This window comes from Lingula anatina, chromosome 3 (genome assembly GCF_051362555.1).
Source record: "Lingula anatina isolate TDL-2025a chromosome 3, LinAna3.0, whole genome shotgun sequence".
NCBI classification, from domain to species: Eukaryota; Metazoa; Brachiopoda; class Lingulata; order Lingulida; family Lingulidae; genus Lingula; species Lingula anatina.
In genome coordinates, this window is record NC_141769.1 from 10756137 (window position 1) to 10772124 (window position 15988).

General features: G+C 36.3%; 2 protein-coding genes across 2 annotated transcripts; one reads left to right on the forward strand and one right to left on the reverse strand.

Moving 5' to 3' along the window:
* Window positions 1-2091: 2091 nt before the first annotated feature.
* On the reverse strand, window positions 2092-10554 carry LOC106157693 (uncharacterized). The gene is made up of 10 exons (XM_013533416.2): window positions 10396-10554; window positions 9470-9596; window positions 9182-9319; window positions 8224-8490; window positions 5410-5572; window positions 4845-5064; window positions 4306-4502; window positions 4027-4111; window positions 3496-3681; window positions 2092-3137 (listed from the first exon to the last, which is right to left on the reverse strand). Exons 2-10 carry the CDS (start codon window positions 9565-9567, stop codon window positions 2929-2931), a joined length of 1563 nt encoding a protein of 520 aa, XP_013388870.2. The 5' UTR covers window positions 9568-9596; window positions 10396-10554; the 3' UTR covers window positions 2092-2928.
* LOC106167203 (WD repeat-containing protein 31-like) lies at window positions 10552-15935 on the forward strand. Its single transcript, XM_013545926.2, has 9 exons — window positions 10552-10661; window positions 10995-11148; window positions 11427-11501; window positions 12142-12286; window positions 12672-12840; window positions 13244-13385; window positions 13820-13976; window positions 14415-14484; window positions 14783-15935. Exons 1-9 carry the CDS (start codon window positions 10552-10554, stop codon window positions 14877-14879), a joined length of 1119 nt encoding a protein of 372 aa, XP_013401380.2. The 3' UTR covers window positions 14880-15935.
* Window positions 15936-15988: the final 53 nt, after the last annotated feature.

Genomic DNA, 15988 nt, shown 5'->3' on the forward strand with positions numbered 1-15988 from the left:
CTGGGACACAGAAGGTAAGACACCATGCCGGGTTCGAATTCTAGAACGTCCTACGTAACCTTTTGGTCGCCGGAGATCATTTCTAAAAATTTTCTTTGGTTACTATAAGAGGAAACTCGTACCCACTGAGGGTGGGCGGGTCCCTCACGGCGCAATCGGTAGCGTGCAAGGCTGTTAAAAAAACCCAAACCAATCATCCACCATGGTAACGAGTCACGAGTAGTCACGAGTTCGAATCCCGGATGAGGCATGTCACCTTCCCCTCGTATACGAGCTGGTCACGTGATCGGGAAGGCGCGAAAACGAATGCAGGCGTTTGTCGGTCCTGGTAAATTACCTTTTGCATAAAAAGCCCGTATACTTTCGTATAAGTGATCGATTTGGCAACAACTTTTGCTGGTCGTTATCAAAATGTCTGCCTCGTCGATAACACTTCCTTACTCTTCATTTAAGGTTCTTAAAATGATGCTTAGGCGGGGATGGTCATTGATCTCTATCCTTAACCAGCTACACAACAGATCAAACTTGAATTGAGTCAGTATAGCTAACCCGCCATGGTGCCAAGCACGTCATACTGCCCTTTCATCTGAGAGTGCTGTCTTCTCGGGAGGATTATCAGCAAAATAATTTATTTTATTATTTTCTTTTTCGGAAATCACGTCACCGCTATTGCTTTACCCAATGTTACATTTTGTTGTGTTTTAAATGCCATCCCCACCTCTGGGGCCTTCATTCTCCAGACCGTTCATATTGTCTTACAGTCAGTACCCGGGGCAACTCCACAATGGTCATTAGAAATGGCAAAGACTACTCAAATCCAAAACTACCAAACTGTAAACCGCTTTAGCCCTCGTCGTGCTCGATAACTTCACAGGTGAAGTCAGACGGAATCTCACTGTAAACCAAAATGAAAATAACAGCATCAAAAAATCATCTGGCTAGTTACGTGCCGAGCAGTCTTATCAAAAACAGCGACCAAAGTTGATATTGTTTCGGTAGCTTTCCCGCTTTGGCACCACGTCATACCGCCTGTAAACCGCGTTCAGCAGAAATTTTGTCAAAATTCACAAGGTTGCAATTGCTTGAAAGGAAAACGCACCAGCTTTAACACATTTGGACGCTTTTTAATGATTCCCTCTTTTCAGGGGCTTGCTAAAACTAAAATCGCCCCCTGTGCTTTTTAACGTCAGAGGTGATACCAAACTGAATCTCAGCTCAAAACAAAGTGACAGTTTAAAAAAAATAAAAAGGAATCTATCTTGGAACGCTCCTTGTCGGCTTCTCAACGAAGGTCTCGTGTACATCATCTTCTTCAACGTTCAATGATAATACGATGTTTGGGGAAAGGCGTTGTGCGGGATGAAATTCATGTTTTACGGCTCAAGGGCTATCGATTGTAATTTCGGACATTTACATGTGCATCCTAACTGGCCCTCTTCATAACAAGGCATAAAGTTTGCATTTGATCTAGAGCTGTTACAAGAAGCTCCCGCGGTTCCGTGGTAACTTCGCTGACTGGGACACAGAAGGTAAGACACCATGCCGGGTTCGAATTCTAAAACGTCCAACGGAACTTTTTGGTCGCCGGAGATCATTTCTAAAAATTTTCTTTGGTTACTATAAGAGGAAACTCGTACCCACGGAGGGTGGGCGGGTCCCTCACGGCGCAATCGGTAGCGTGCAAGGCTGTTAAAAAAATCCAAACCAATCATCCACCATGGTAACGAGTCACGAGTAGTCACGAGTTCGAATCCCGGATGAGGCATGTCACCTTCCCCTCGTATACGAGCTGGTCACGTGATCGGGAAGGCGCGAAAACGAATGCAGGCGCTCGTCGGTCCCGGCAAATTACCTTTTGCATAAAAATGTGACATGACATTTATTGGAGAGAGGGGGCGTTTTAATTGACCCCGCTCCCTTGCTCTATCTCTGTCCCCCCTCCCCTTGAAATAATTTTTCTTGTATTCAATAGTTTAGCAAGGTGGGAATTCAGTAAAAAATAAAAATAAATAAATAACACGTCATAAGAACGGTATCCACACGATTTGTAGAAATAACTTTTTTAGGCTAAAACAGATGACAGTTTGATAATAATTTTTTTCTCATTTTATTCCTTCATATTATATAAATATAATCAGTGAATTCCTAAACAGTATATAGAATTCAACAGGATCAAAGTTGGAACTTTGGCATTTATCATTTACATAACAAGAATTTCTTACATGAGGAATGAAGTGGTTGTTTGAAGCATTGGCTACATAAATCAACTCAATAATCCACACTTTCATGAATGACCTTGTTGATAGTTTTAAATTATGATTATCTGTAAAATATTTTTGTCTAACATTGGTTTTCATACGATTTCGAGATCCATTAATTTCTTACAATGGTAAAAATTGCACAAACTATTGTAAAAAGGTGAAACCTTAATTGTTATGTTCTTTGTGCGTTCTTTTATTTTTTCATTTTCCTCTTTTTATAACCTTAAAACTGGGTATGAACTGTGCTGGGGACTGGGGATTAGTCATATAAAATCTGTTTTTTAAATAAATGAAAAAATACTTAACAATAACTCTCCTGAGAACCACTCAAAAAGTTGGTCCTTCCCCAAAAATCTGCCCAAAATGAAAGAAAAATCCAATTTGCACCCTGCGGTTGTGTTAATGTAAAATTCTGCTTCAAGGGTTGCTCAAAATCAAATTAAAAGTAAGTCCTTGATGCTTTAGGATACAGCAAAGCATTATATCCAAGACAGCTTAGGCATACTAGTGCCAGTAGTCCTTGTATAAAAATAGACAACAATTGTGAATGTTTAAATGAAGATTGCCTTGCTTCTTACAGCGTCACATCATTATTCCACATCAGTATGCCTAGGCTTCCAGAACAGCTCACATAACCCTGCCAGTTTGTATTCAAATAAATCCTCATTCATGATGTGCGTTTGCTTTCCCTGTCCCCTATAATGCCAGTACTTTCATCCTCCTCCTCATCTTCATCATCATCATGCTGTGAGCCTTCAAGTTGTACATAATTGTAATTTTCTACTTTTCTAATATCTCTCTTGAGCATACAAAGAGTCAGGAGGAAGAGGAATGCGCCTGCCACATACAAACCAGGGAACAATATATAAAGTGCATCTGCAAAACAAAACACATAGACATCTAGAAAAAGGCAAAAATATATCAAGAATAAAGATTGCATTACATTTGATAAAGACTGAAAAGTATATAAGTATTTCCAAATAAATGGCTAATTCATTCTTGTTGACTAAACAACTAGTTTTATATGGTAGATAAAATTATGGATACATGACAGAGTTAGCTTGAAATTTAATTTGCTCATAACTATCATTTCATTATCTTAAGGCAAAAACAAACCAATTTAGCATTAGACGTTATTACGAAAATAAGCCATAACAAAGGAATGGCAATCAAAAACTAAGCCATAATTACCCACTCAGATTTATGTACGAGGCAAACTGCACGTTTTACTTACATCTCAAACTCTCTGCCTTGTCATCAGTCATGACCTCAAAAGCTGTCTGCAGTGGAGGGACCAGGAGAGGAATATTGCCTCCGATGTTGGTGATAATAAACAGGTATACCGCCACAGCCGAGGTACGGACTTTAGAGGGGACCAGCTCCACTACTACTGCCAGTGTGACTCCTACCCACATCTCTCCTGCAATAAAATATGTAATACACTGAAACTGATTTTAAGTGGCAAACAGTCCATTTTTAATGATGGTTATCCTTTTGTACTTTTTTTATTGTGAAGTCATACAGCAACAAAATACATATGCTGTTCTGGTGATAGAAGCATACTTAAAATCTTTCAAGAGAAGTTGCATTGAAATTGTACAGCTTTCTTAATGTCACATGAAATTTTCTTCACAACTTTTTTTATTACGAAGCAAGCAAAATAAAAAGTAAGATGAAAAGAAACCACAATAAAAATCAACTTAATCGAATGTTCATTTAAATAGATAACAACAAATATACACAAACATATTAATTTTATGATTACCTATGATGTTTGAAGGAATCAGACTGATGTAGGCCCAAGGAGCAGGAAGAAACAGAGCACCTGCCGCAAATGGAGCAGCAAGAACCTGAAACATGAAAGATTTATTTTCTTATTATCATACATTTAATTTTTGAAATCCAAATACATATTAAATTCCAGGCACATTTCCATTACAACTATCACAGATTGATCCAACTTCATGGTCACAGTCAAAATGAAATGAAAAAGCTCACAGTACCCGCGAGAGTTGGATTGACTTACATAATAATAAATATCTACCTGACTTGCAACCAGAACTAACACTCTGGCAGTGGGTCCTCTTCTCTTTACAATCACATCTGATATAAAACCACCTAATACTACTCCAATGCTTCCCCCAACAAGCGGGATCACTGACATATAGGTGCCTATCTCATCTGTGGGGCGACCTATGGCCTCAAAATAGGGGTGTGTATTGTATGCCCAGACATAGCCACCTGGAATGATGCAATGTGAATGTAAGTTAAAGTCTATCTTTAGACAAAAAATTATGCTATAACCAGACGTATTCAAAGAAATCTATCGAACAGTTAGGCAGATGGGGTTCCCTTAGTAGGGGGTAAAAGAAAGAAACTGACATATGGGCAGACAGACAGAAAGAAAGAAAGAACACAGTAAACCAGGAATACATAATTGAAGCTCATTTTCAAACGTTGACAGATGCAATTATTTTATCCTCAAAATATTCATTCAGCAAAGACAGAATTTTTTCAAATGTACTCAATCAAATACCTTACTAATTACTCTATCAGAAAAAAAAAATGAACTCAGACACATGCCTGCATTTCTAATGGACCCAGCCAAGCAAAGCAAGATCATGGAAGGGGACAGAAATGGCCGAATGGTTGTGTGTAGTTTTTCTCTGAGCGAAATCCCATCTTCATTCTTCTTCATCTCTCCTTGGTTTAGTCTTCTCTCTGGTTCTTTTACAGTAAGAAATATGACAATCCCAAACACCAGCCCAGGAATTCCACTTATGATAAATACCCAGCGCCAACCCTGAAACAATCACAACAATTTTAGAGTCATGTCACCATTGACACCACAGAGGCACCAGTTGTACATGCCACACTGAAATCCCACAGTTATCCTAATCTGAATGCAGGATCAGTAATCAATAATCAATAACATTACTAACTGGCAATATTTTTACCATACTTTGTATTGATATAGCAATGAAACCTAAAATATTTCATACCCGAGAAAATATTTCTGGTAGCACAAGCAAAGCAAAATATATATATTTTAAAAAGTGAATATATATAAAGGCAATTTATAAATAGTATTACATCCTCTGTGCACAGATACATTTGATTAATCATTTTCTGATTGCTATCACCATACCTGTCCCAGGATATTGGCCCTGGTGATAAAGTCTCCAAGAGCATAAGACAGGCTGTATCCTGTATAGATGCCCCAGTTGTACACCCCCAGTGCAGAGCCCCGCAGAGCTTCATCAAAGTAATCAGCAATGAGTGAGGCTGCAAATGGGGTACACCCAGCTTCTCTGTAAAAGAAAGTGAAAGACCTTGAGAGGAGAGTTCACTCAGGACAAACTGCCAAAACATAGAGTAGCAACAATGACTTTTATAGAACAGGTAAGAACACTGTCACTTTGCTATGATTATATAAATATTATAATAGAGGATTCTTTATTGATACACCTTTACAAATAAGGTACAATCAAAGACAAAGACAATTACATCTAACTACAACAGTACAAACAGGTATATAAATAAATATACATGATTTCAATGTTTACATGTAGCATAATATCAATAAGTTACTTTATAATAAGTTATATAAGGAATGTATGATGGCAATCTATACATGAAGGTGATGAATTAGAATGAGTACATTGGAGAGAGTACAATGCATTAATAGAGGGCCTGTTCTCTTTGTTTTAAGCATCTATTTACAAAACACATAACCATTCTAAGAATGTCTATGTCTTGGGCACCCATAAGAAGATTAAACAGTTTATTATTGCTGATGTCGCCCAGGGGTAGGAAATCTGACAGCTGCCCTCTGAAGGAATCACGTAGTGAGTCATACGCTTTACACTCTAGCAGGAGGTGGAACTCATCTTCTACTTTATTGGAATCACAAAGTTTGCACAATCTTAACTCTGCGGGGATTTTTGGCTTGCAGTACCTGCCCCGTTCAATAGAGAGGTTGTGGGCGCTCACACGTAATTTGCAGAAGTTAGCCGTAATATTTTTTGGGGCCATGTGGGTGTAATTTTCACACACAAATTCCTTCTTAAATTTAACATAGGTTCTTAGTTTATTATCACTGCCCGTTTTGCTCATCAATGTGGCCCACTGGTCCTGATATACAGAGTGCAGAGACTTTTTGGTCAAGGTCTGAGCTATCTTACCAGATACTGAGACTGGATTAGACCATAAATTCCCCAGGTTGTTCATGTTAAGTACAGTTTTTATACCAGAGGACCATGTAAACACACCAGATGAGGATAGGGATCTGTTCTCAATCAGAGCATCGGTGACTAAGGTAGACTGACCATTGTATATGGTTTTGTACAGGTGGCACCAATATTTGGTGGACAGTGACAGTAATTGGATGAGAATGGGGAAGCTGCCTAGCTCACCACGTGCGGCATGATTAGTAGAGTTTTTGTTAATCCCTAGTATGGTTTTACAGGTTTTTAGGTGGACGAGTTCAGCAGGGGGCTTTTCGCATATATTTAAAAACTTTTCAATGGTCAAATTACGTAGTAGGTAAGGGGCCCAAATTTCGCACCCATAGCTGAGGATTGGAAGTAGGAGTGATTTGAATAACTTTAAGGCAATTTTTGTGGGCGCTGAAAATAGCTGATTTCTTAATTTGAAAAATACTTTGAGTGCTTTATTTTTTACATCCTCCATGGCCTTGGTAAATTTGCCGGATGGAGTGAAGGTCAGGCCGAGGTAACAATATTCGGAGGTGTTTTCTACTGGATTTGTGCCTAACATAAATTGGTTGGTTTTTAGGAGATGGCCAGCCTTATTAAATATCATGATTTTGGTTTTTGCTATATTGATGATAAGTTTCCATTTGGTGCAGTAATTGTGGAGTAGGTTTAGAGAGTGTTGAAGTCCTTGGGCACTTTGTGAGATGAGTACCAGGTCATCAGCATACATGAGGCAGCTTACAGGTTTGTTATTTAAATAGGCAGGGTCGTTTTCTTTATTAACATCGAAAATATTAGGTAGGTCGCTTAGGAAGAGATTGAAAAGGGAGGGACTTAAAACACAGCCTTGTTTCACGCCTACCGTGGAATTTATGGGTTTGGTTAGTTTGTTGTTGCAGATAATAGAGAATTGAGTAGAGCTGTACATGCTATGGATTATATTTATAAATTTAGAACTAAAATTGGAAAGGATGAGTTTGTGGAGTAGGGCATTTCTCCAGACCATGTCAAATGCTGAAGAGAAGTCAACAAAACAAACATAAAATTTGGATTTGGAGGCCTTGTTTATGTATTTGTCTATGAGGGTCTTTAAAGTTAGTAGATGGTCACTGGTACGGGCGCCTTTTGTAAAGCCAATTTGGTTTTCAGGTATAATACGGTTCTTATAAATAAATTTGTTGATCCTACTGTTAAGAATTTGACAAAAAAGTTTACAAACATTACTTGAGATAGCAATGCCTCTATAGTTTTTGGGGTAATATATACAAACAAACTGAAATATATATAAATCATAAATTTTCTAGATTCCAAATCATTTCTTCAAGTGAACAACAAGGTAAAGCTGCTTTAATAATAACAAGTATATTTTTGGAGGAGTGATCACATACCTCAAAGTAATGCCATGAAATATTGCTACTACTGTAAAGGCTGATTGTACAAGTGAGTTTCAAACCATGCTTGCCATAAACCATTTACATCATACAACCCATCTCAATGGGAAGTCTGATAATGCTAGTCAATAGCAGCAGATGTACTTTGTTTCTTTCAGAGTTATTGAAAGAGTTGCTACTGGACTTGCAGTAGCAGTCATCAAATGAATGTCATCTTAACTTATCAGTAAACATACACCAATTCCTTTATTTGTTTAGAGACCAGGTTGTATTAACATAACAGGTCCCAAAAGAGGTGACATACACCTGGAGGAAAAACATTCACATCTCCCTCCTGCAGGTGGCACCACTTACCCAAATCCTAGTCCAAACCTCAGCAACACCAACTGCCAGTACTCCTTCACAAATCCTGTCAACAGAGTCATGAGGGACCAAAACATGAGGCAGAATGCCAAGAGATTCTTCCTGTTGTACTGGTCTGCAGCAAAACCCAGGAATATCCCTGTAAAGGTGTAGATGAGGATGAAGACTGGGCCGGCCACAATCTGGTATTCAAAACCTTGCCCATTGTAATCCCATTTGCACAGCTCATCTTCATAGTAGTCTGTAGCAAGAAGGCACCTGCAAGTGTTTATCATATTAGTGATTTATCATATTTATTATATAAGTGGTTTATGCAATTGTGGAATCTGTATTTCAATCACTGAGGTAATCTATTGCAGAAAAAAACACTAACAGAAGAGGTGGTAAGTACTGGTTGTGCAGATGGATATTATAATAAAAAGATATTGATTTCCTCTTAACAGCATCTAATATCAATATCTGTCCTTTGTCAATATGTTCCTATATAACTGAATTTAACAATTTTTTTAGAAATTGATTTGAAAAATAATACATTGATGTCACACAAGAACAATTTTGTAACAGTGATAAATACATCATTATACATTATACATCATATTGTACTTAATCAGTTCAATGATCACCTTATCTTGAGCCTCCAAGTGACCTTAGGCCTGTTCAGTGTTATATTGTATTATCAGCATGTTGATAACTTGGATGAGTTCAATTGTTCAATCAATTACTGTTATTGACAGTACTTATCATTCAGTCTCGCACATCAATAGCAGCTGAGGAGAATTATGATTATATAATTCCTATAAAATGGTTCTTAAATAATTATACAATATTGATATTAAGCCTGCTGTTTACGTTCAAAATCATCAAGTTGCTTTCAGATTTGTCAAAATGGCTAAATAACTGCCAAAAACATTAGTTTACTAGTTATCTGAAAAAAAAAAAAAAAACTCACTCGGTTTCATTCAAAATCTTTTTACAGGTCATGGTTGAATTTTCCTTGTGTGTCACATTTTCAGTGTTGTCTAAACATCCATGGTCTCCATAGTGAATCTCCTGGGCCATAGGCTGGGTCACTATGGCCAAGGTATACCTAAAATATTGAGTAAAATGTGACATAGATGTTCTATAACAGAATGTTATACCCGTAGATAGAACCACATACTAGTAATTTGGCTATATATTAATGACGGTATGTACAAATTCATTCTAACATACATGTACAGAGTACAGCACATATTACCTGTCAAGCTGGTTAAGAAGATATGCAATGAGCAGCAAAAGCAGTACATAGAGACTGTACAAACTTGCCGATCGCAACTTGAGTGCACTGTCCGCCATACTGATCTACGCAGTGGACAATGAAGGCCCTAAAAATTATATGAAAGGATTGAGGTTGTGGCACATAGCATAACTATTCAATTTAAATAAAATTAGACTTTTTAAAAATTTTCACTCCTTCGTTCTCTCCAACATCCAACTTTAGAGGTTCTAATGGACGCAATGTAAATTTTCACTAATAGCTGGTATCTCTCTTGGTTTTTGTCCTTCACCTTTAACATCAGTGACGATGTGTATAATGTCTAGGCAATTTAACTGATGATAGTTCAATGTCTCAGTGTGTAAACATGTTTTACTACCAGTGGAAGGTGTATAAGTACAGGGGTATATGATTTTAATTTTTAAATAATGGAGCAAATTAGGGAGAAAAAAAAGTAAATTTGAGAAAAAAAAATAAGGTACAAATAAAGCAATACATATATAGGTATATGTACTGTATATGTACTGCACAGGTATTTATAACAAGGTCATCATAGTTGTGGATAATAAGAAATTAAGGATTTCACCTAAGTTAAACAAGATAAATATAAAGCACACAACTGAAAAACACACAGGCTACAGCTGTAATGCCATACATACAGACTGCAGAACTTTATAACATCTAACAAGAAATATCTAATAAATGTTCTTCTAAACTATGCAAATATTCAGGCACGTGCCTATAATTTCATTAATCATTAATTTAACCACAGCTCTGCATACATGTTGAAGACGAAAAGACTACTCTGTACATGTAGTTTTTAGCAAAATGAAGAATTAAATGTTCTGCAAATTAACATACAAAACGACAATTCTGTACTTACACTAGTCAAGATTATAATATCTTACCTGTTACCCTGCTTGTGCTTCTACCAAGTAAACTGTATTTAAAAAATCTAAGTTATGCTCATGTATTCTGAACCGTTGTCTTAAGAACCTGACTCATATTTACGTAAAGTCGGTCTGTGCATGTGACAATCCTAAACAGGAAGCTGCAAACTGGGCATGCTCGCAAACTTATCAACATCCGGAATCCAAGCCGGTGGAAATTCACCGAGTACCCTCACAGAAATGGGTAAATTATTGAGCAAAAGCAAAGGAAGTAGGAGAAACTGGTAAACATTTAAAATTCTGCATATCTAATTTATTATTCACTTAAGCATAGAAGGGCACTGATGTTCTTAATAAGCATTTCGTATAATAAATAAATGTGCTGTATCTAACTTTCAAAATGAATTTTTCTTTGTTCATTAGCATTAAGTTTTTTATCAGACACAGTAAATGGGAGTACTTACGCATAAAACGTCGTGCCTCTTTGTCTGCAGCATGTTTGATTTGTTTGCTCATAATTGCAATTAAAAGTACTTGCACCGTGACCGTATGAAAATACATGATAAACCAAAATGGCAGTATTTTAACTTCATTCTGTTTCTTGTCGTGTTCTCAAGCGCTTATGAGGCAGTTAGCGGCACTGAGAGAAACATGGCAGAGGAGACAGATAGCACCTGTCGGTTACGCCAGTACTCTCCTATACACACTGAGGCTGTCACAAGTTTAGCTGCTGTGCACCCTGGAGCTGTTATTACAGGGAGTAAAGACCAGGTAAAGTACAGGTGTGCATGTATCTGCAGTGCACCCAAGAACTTTGCCTCAGTTTTCAGCGTACTTAATTACCACAGGTACCCGGTAAGACCTCATAGCACCCTGTTTTACAGTACAAGCTCTTGAGGCTATAAATATTCACACGGGAATCAGATTGTATTTGACTCATGCATTTCCATTGAATATTGACCTTACTTGAGTATTGGATAGGCACGTGATTTAACCATGATCTTATTGCCAAAATAATTGATAAATTTTCTCTCTATTTATTCATTTAGTCTGTGGTTTGGTATGATTATGATAATGGCAGTGAGATATCCAGATGGAATGGGCATGACAAAGAAGTCACTAAGGTATGTTCACTGTATACACTGTATATGGGTAAGTTTGGACTCTCCAGATGTTGCCTTTTCTGAGGCTGAAATGAGGTTTTGTAATGAAATGCATGCTTGCTCAAAATGCTGACATAAAATGCATTAGATTCTTTTAAGATTTTAATTCACATTATAATCTAAAAAACAATAGATATGCTTGCATAAATTCCTTTAAATGATATGTGTTGTTAATCGGAATTTCAGACCATGAAAGAAAGGCATGAAATGTTTTGATATTATACAATTGAGACAGTTATGCATAATTATTAATTTGTTTTGTTTAAAGGAAAGGCCCAAACTCCTTTCCATCCTTCTGCAATGTCTAAAGACATCCTATTGGATAACAAGCCTCTTTATTACCATTAGGCTGCCTACATCCAATTTTCAAAAGGGAAATTTTTACTCAGCTCCTCTCCTCCATCTTCCCATGTAATACAGAGAGTAAAACAACATGAGAATCATATATGGTGTCATATACTTGAGTTGTGTCTTGTAAAGAAAGGGAGCAGAAAGCAAAAATGGCTGATTATTATTATTATTATTTTTAAGCTCTGTGCCCACTTATACCCTTGATATGTCAGATTTAATTAACCATTATATGATTTTACATTCTCTTTAGGTTGCTTATGCCCATCATTTGAACAAGGTGTTCTCAGCCTCCAGAGACAGGACAGTGAAATCATGGCAGCCTGGGCAGTCCCAGCCACAGCACACATTCCAGGGACATGAACTGGTAGTCACAGCTCTATCTCTACAACCCATGGGTAAGATTGTTGTCATAGGTATTTCTTTTTGGTGCCTGTTGCAGAATGGCAATTGTTTTGGCAATTGTGATTTTTTCAGCTCCCAGTACACAAGAAATATAGGAGAAAAAAGCATGCTGTTTATCAGAATATATATTTCAAATGAGTCATACACTACTAAAATTTCTCTTTCTGTCTATGTAGGGCTAGCAGAATTTTTGTCATATAATATAATTTGAGATATAAATATGTTATATATTATACTTAGGTACAAGTAATTTTGATTAAGTCTATGGTATTTTAGGACATGGAATCTCACAAACCGATTGTTGTATTAGATAGTTTGTCGTGAAAAGTTACATTGTTTACAGTGTCTGTATAAAGCAAGTGTTATTTTTATAACCAGACAACAGTCAGATGATCTCAGGGTCAAGAGACAATGCGCTGAGACTGTGGGATTTACAAACTGGAGATTGTCTCAAGGAAAGTAAAGTGTCACGGAACCTGGTGACAGATATCAGTTGGGCCAAGAACATGGACGCTGTGGCTCAGGTTGGAGAAGACAAGGAACTCAAGTGAGTGCTGTGTGTAAATGAGAACAGGTTATCTATGTAACTGAATTCAAAGTTGAATCTAATTAAAATGTGTAATTTTAATTAGCTTTTTAAGGGTTTGTGGGATAATGAAAAACATGCAGGCATACTTATATTATTAACAATCTCCAATGGAAACTAATGCGTTAGGTTTTTGTGTGTGAGTGAGTGTGTGTGCAGGAAGAGGGAGGAGGGGAGACGAGGGTCATCCTTCACTTTTATATAAGCAGCAGGCTTCTTTACCCTGGCCTCCTTTACAAATAAGGAGAAAAGAAACAATGAGGCTTTTAGTACATTTGATAAATATGGTGAGGTACACAAGTGACTTAATTTTTGTCAAATCGAACAAATTTTTCACCTTCAGCTAACACTATTTCTCATTCAGGATCTGGGATCCAAGAACTCTGGAAGTGGTCCACTGTTTTCAGCGTAAACAGTATATTCAAACATGCTGTGATCTTACAGAAGATGGAAACTACTGTCTCACATGTAGTAATGGGTTCTCTGGAAATGGGTGTGAAGTAACGGTGAGTATTGTGCCCAAATTACATTCCCTGTATTACTGGGTTTTCTGGAAAGGTATCCTAAATCTGCAGAAATCGTAGTTTCTACTGTGAATGTGCATTGCAAATGTGAATTTTATGTAAGTAAGTTCATTTAGAAAAGAATTTTATCCAGTGAATTTTATATAATAAAATGTTTTTTATGGAACATGCTCTTGATTATTATCAAATTTTGTTTTCTTATTTGACAACTGAAACCACCATGTTATCATGCTGATATAATCATGAGGAATATATCTGATATCAAAATCTTTATTGGAACATTGGAAATTAAAATATAAACTGCAATTAATTTTTTTTGGACATCAGATAGTTTTCTTTTGATCATAAATCAATTGGCCCATCTCTTTTGTTCTATTCCCCTTTATTTAAAATACATCACCCACATTTTCCTTCAGCTTTGGGACATGAGAGCCAAGAGCCTGGTTTGTGAGTACAAAGGTCACACTGAGACAGTGGGAGCCTGTATGTTTCTCCCTGGGGTAGCAGACAGGAGTTTGATAGCCTCTGCATCCAGTGACTGCACTGTCAGGATATGGGACAGGGAAACCACAGGTAGGTGCTGGGTACTAGGGCAGGTAGGGGAGTTCTTCTACCTTCTTTTGTAGACTAAATTAAGATATGATAGAATTTCAACTTTTTTTCCCTCCAGGAATTAATTTTAACTTGTGATTTAGATTTATAAGACATTTTTCCATTAGCCCATTTTATTTATTTATTTATAAATTATTATTATTATGACTAAACATAATCCTGCTTGTTTTATGGTGGATGTACATTTTAAATGATGAAAATATGTTAATTGATAATTGGATTTTTCCAAAACCTTTATGTATTTTTTTATGTTTTCATTGAAATAGCCTAGGCAAGCATTATATACAATACCATTTGGATTTTATTTGTCTGTTCATCCATCTGTACTAAAGATTACATTTTAAAGTAAAATGTATTATAAAGTACTTCTAGACATTAAAAATGTGTACAAAATTTCAGAATGTGTAGGACAAGAAGTAATAGCAGGGTCTGGTCCTCTGACCTCTATGGTGGCATACCATGACGGAAGGTAGGTGACATGAATTTCAACAAATTCTTAAAGTGTGAAAATTAATTATTTTGATAGTTATCTCTCACTCTCTCTCTCTGCATGTGTGAGTGAATAATTTCCTTTTGGTATCAGTGTCACATCTTTTCCAGTGATGAGTTTTAATTTATTTTTAAATAGAAATTCTTGTTTTTCACATCAAAAACTACATGTATTATATCACAAAGACATGTATTATGAAGGACATTATGATTAAATGTATGCTCAATAGGCTGCATTTTGAAAAAAAAATTGTCTTATCATAATTTTTCCTTTTTAGTATATGTGTGTCCAGCTTCAATGCAGGTATACACGTCTTTTCCATAAAGGAGGATACAAATGGACAACTGAGCTTAGAGAGACGATTCCAATTCTAAATATTTTCACTGGCCATTGAGATGAACCTAAGATATGAAGTGGTTGATATTCCCAGTGAGGTGTTAGGCTTTGACAGGTGATTGCTGCTTAATATGGAGTAATTCTGTTTACACCTACTTCAGCACTGCTGCCACAAAGATGATATGTACTGTTTGTTTACATGGGAGTGTTTAAACTCGTACTAGAAAATAATTATTGGACCAACATCAAAACGGTTTGTAAAACATGTCATTGAACGTGTATCATATCTTTTATTAAAATTCATGACCATTAGAGCAGATAGCTGTTTGGTTAATATTTATTTGATATTTTTCAGGTGAAATTTATCATATTTTTTACAAATGCATAATATATTATATATTAGAAAAGCACCAGATACTTGAAAGTGTTCAAAATTTACAAGCTTTCCGTCCAAGTGATATTCAGTGGAGTTTCCATTGCTCGACTGCACTAAGCACAACCACAGCATCTAGGATTTACTTATCACAATCAGCCAGGCAATGTTGTTTTTTACTATATTGTAGTATTTGTTTCATTCCATATCTTAATTACATAAAGAGGAATTTATTTTATGAAAAGTAGTATAACATAGTTGTTAACTTTTTTTTCATAAATATAATATAATCTTGCAAAATTATTTTTATAATCATTTTTAATTTCATCTGCTTGGTATTTTCTATGTATTGATAGGTATTAACTAGAAAAGTTTTGTAGACACTTAGATATTATACACACTGTGCTTATTATGGTCATACTCTTTGTTTGCAGTTGTTGAGTCATGTAATTAGCACTCTCAGTACATTTTTCATTCAGTTTCACTCTCAGTCAAAGGTTTTTAGGATTTACGAACATAAAACACTGTTTAACCTGTAATGCATACAAGCAGTCTAATTTAATTGCTTGTAATTGAAAGTCCCGATCATTTCTAGCCAAGCTAAGCACAATATTTTTGGTTGTATTTGATACTGAAAGAAAGAAACATTAGACCATACATGGTAAGTAGGCCTGAGAAATCACAGAAAAAAGACGCTGACTTTGGCTAGTGCAATAACCTGCACCCTGTTTTTCTTTTTTTTTTTATTTGAAATAATTGTTGATTGCTGAGACA

Bases quoted from the DNA above. Each gene is read 5' to 3' on its own strand.
- LOC106157693 (XM_013533416.2), bottom strand. From the start codon at position 9,567: ATGGCGGACAGTGCACTCAAGTTGCGATCGGCAAGTTTGTACAGTCTC. The intron at 5,065-5,409 runs GTATGGTGATAG...TGATTGTTTCAG, and splicing joins GGGCCAATATCCTGGGACAG to GGTTGGCGCTGGGTATTTAT. The intron at 4,112-4,305 runs GTAGATATTTAT...TTCATGTTTCAG, and splicing joins TAGTTCTGGTTGCAAGTCAG to GTTCTTGCTGCTCCATTTGC.
- LOC106167203 (XM_013545926.2), top strand. From the start codon at position 10,552: ATGCTCGCAAACTTATCAACATCCGGAATCCAAGCCGGTGGAAATTCA. The intron at 12,287-12,671 runs GTAAGATTGTTG...TTTTATAACCAG, and splicing joins TCTATCTCTACAACCCATGG to ACAACAGTCAGATGATCTCA. The intron at 13,977-14,414 runs GTAGGTGCTGGG...ACAAAATTTCAG, and splicing joins ATGGGACAGGGAAACCACAG to AATGTGTAGGACAAGAAGTA.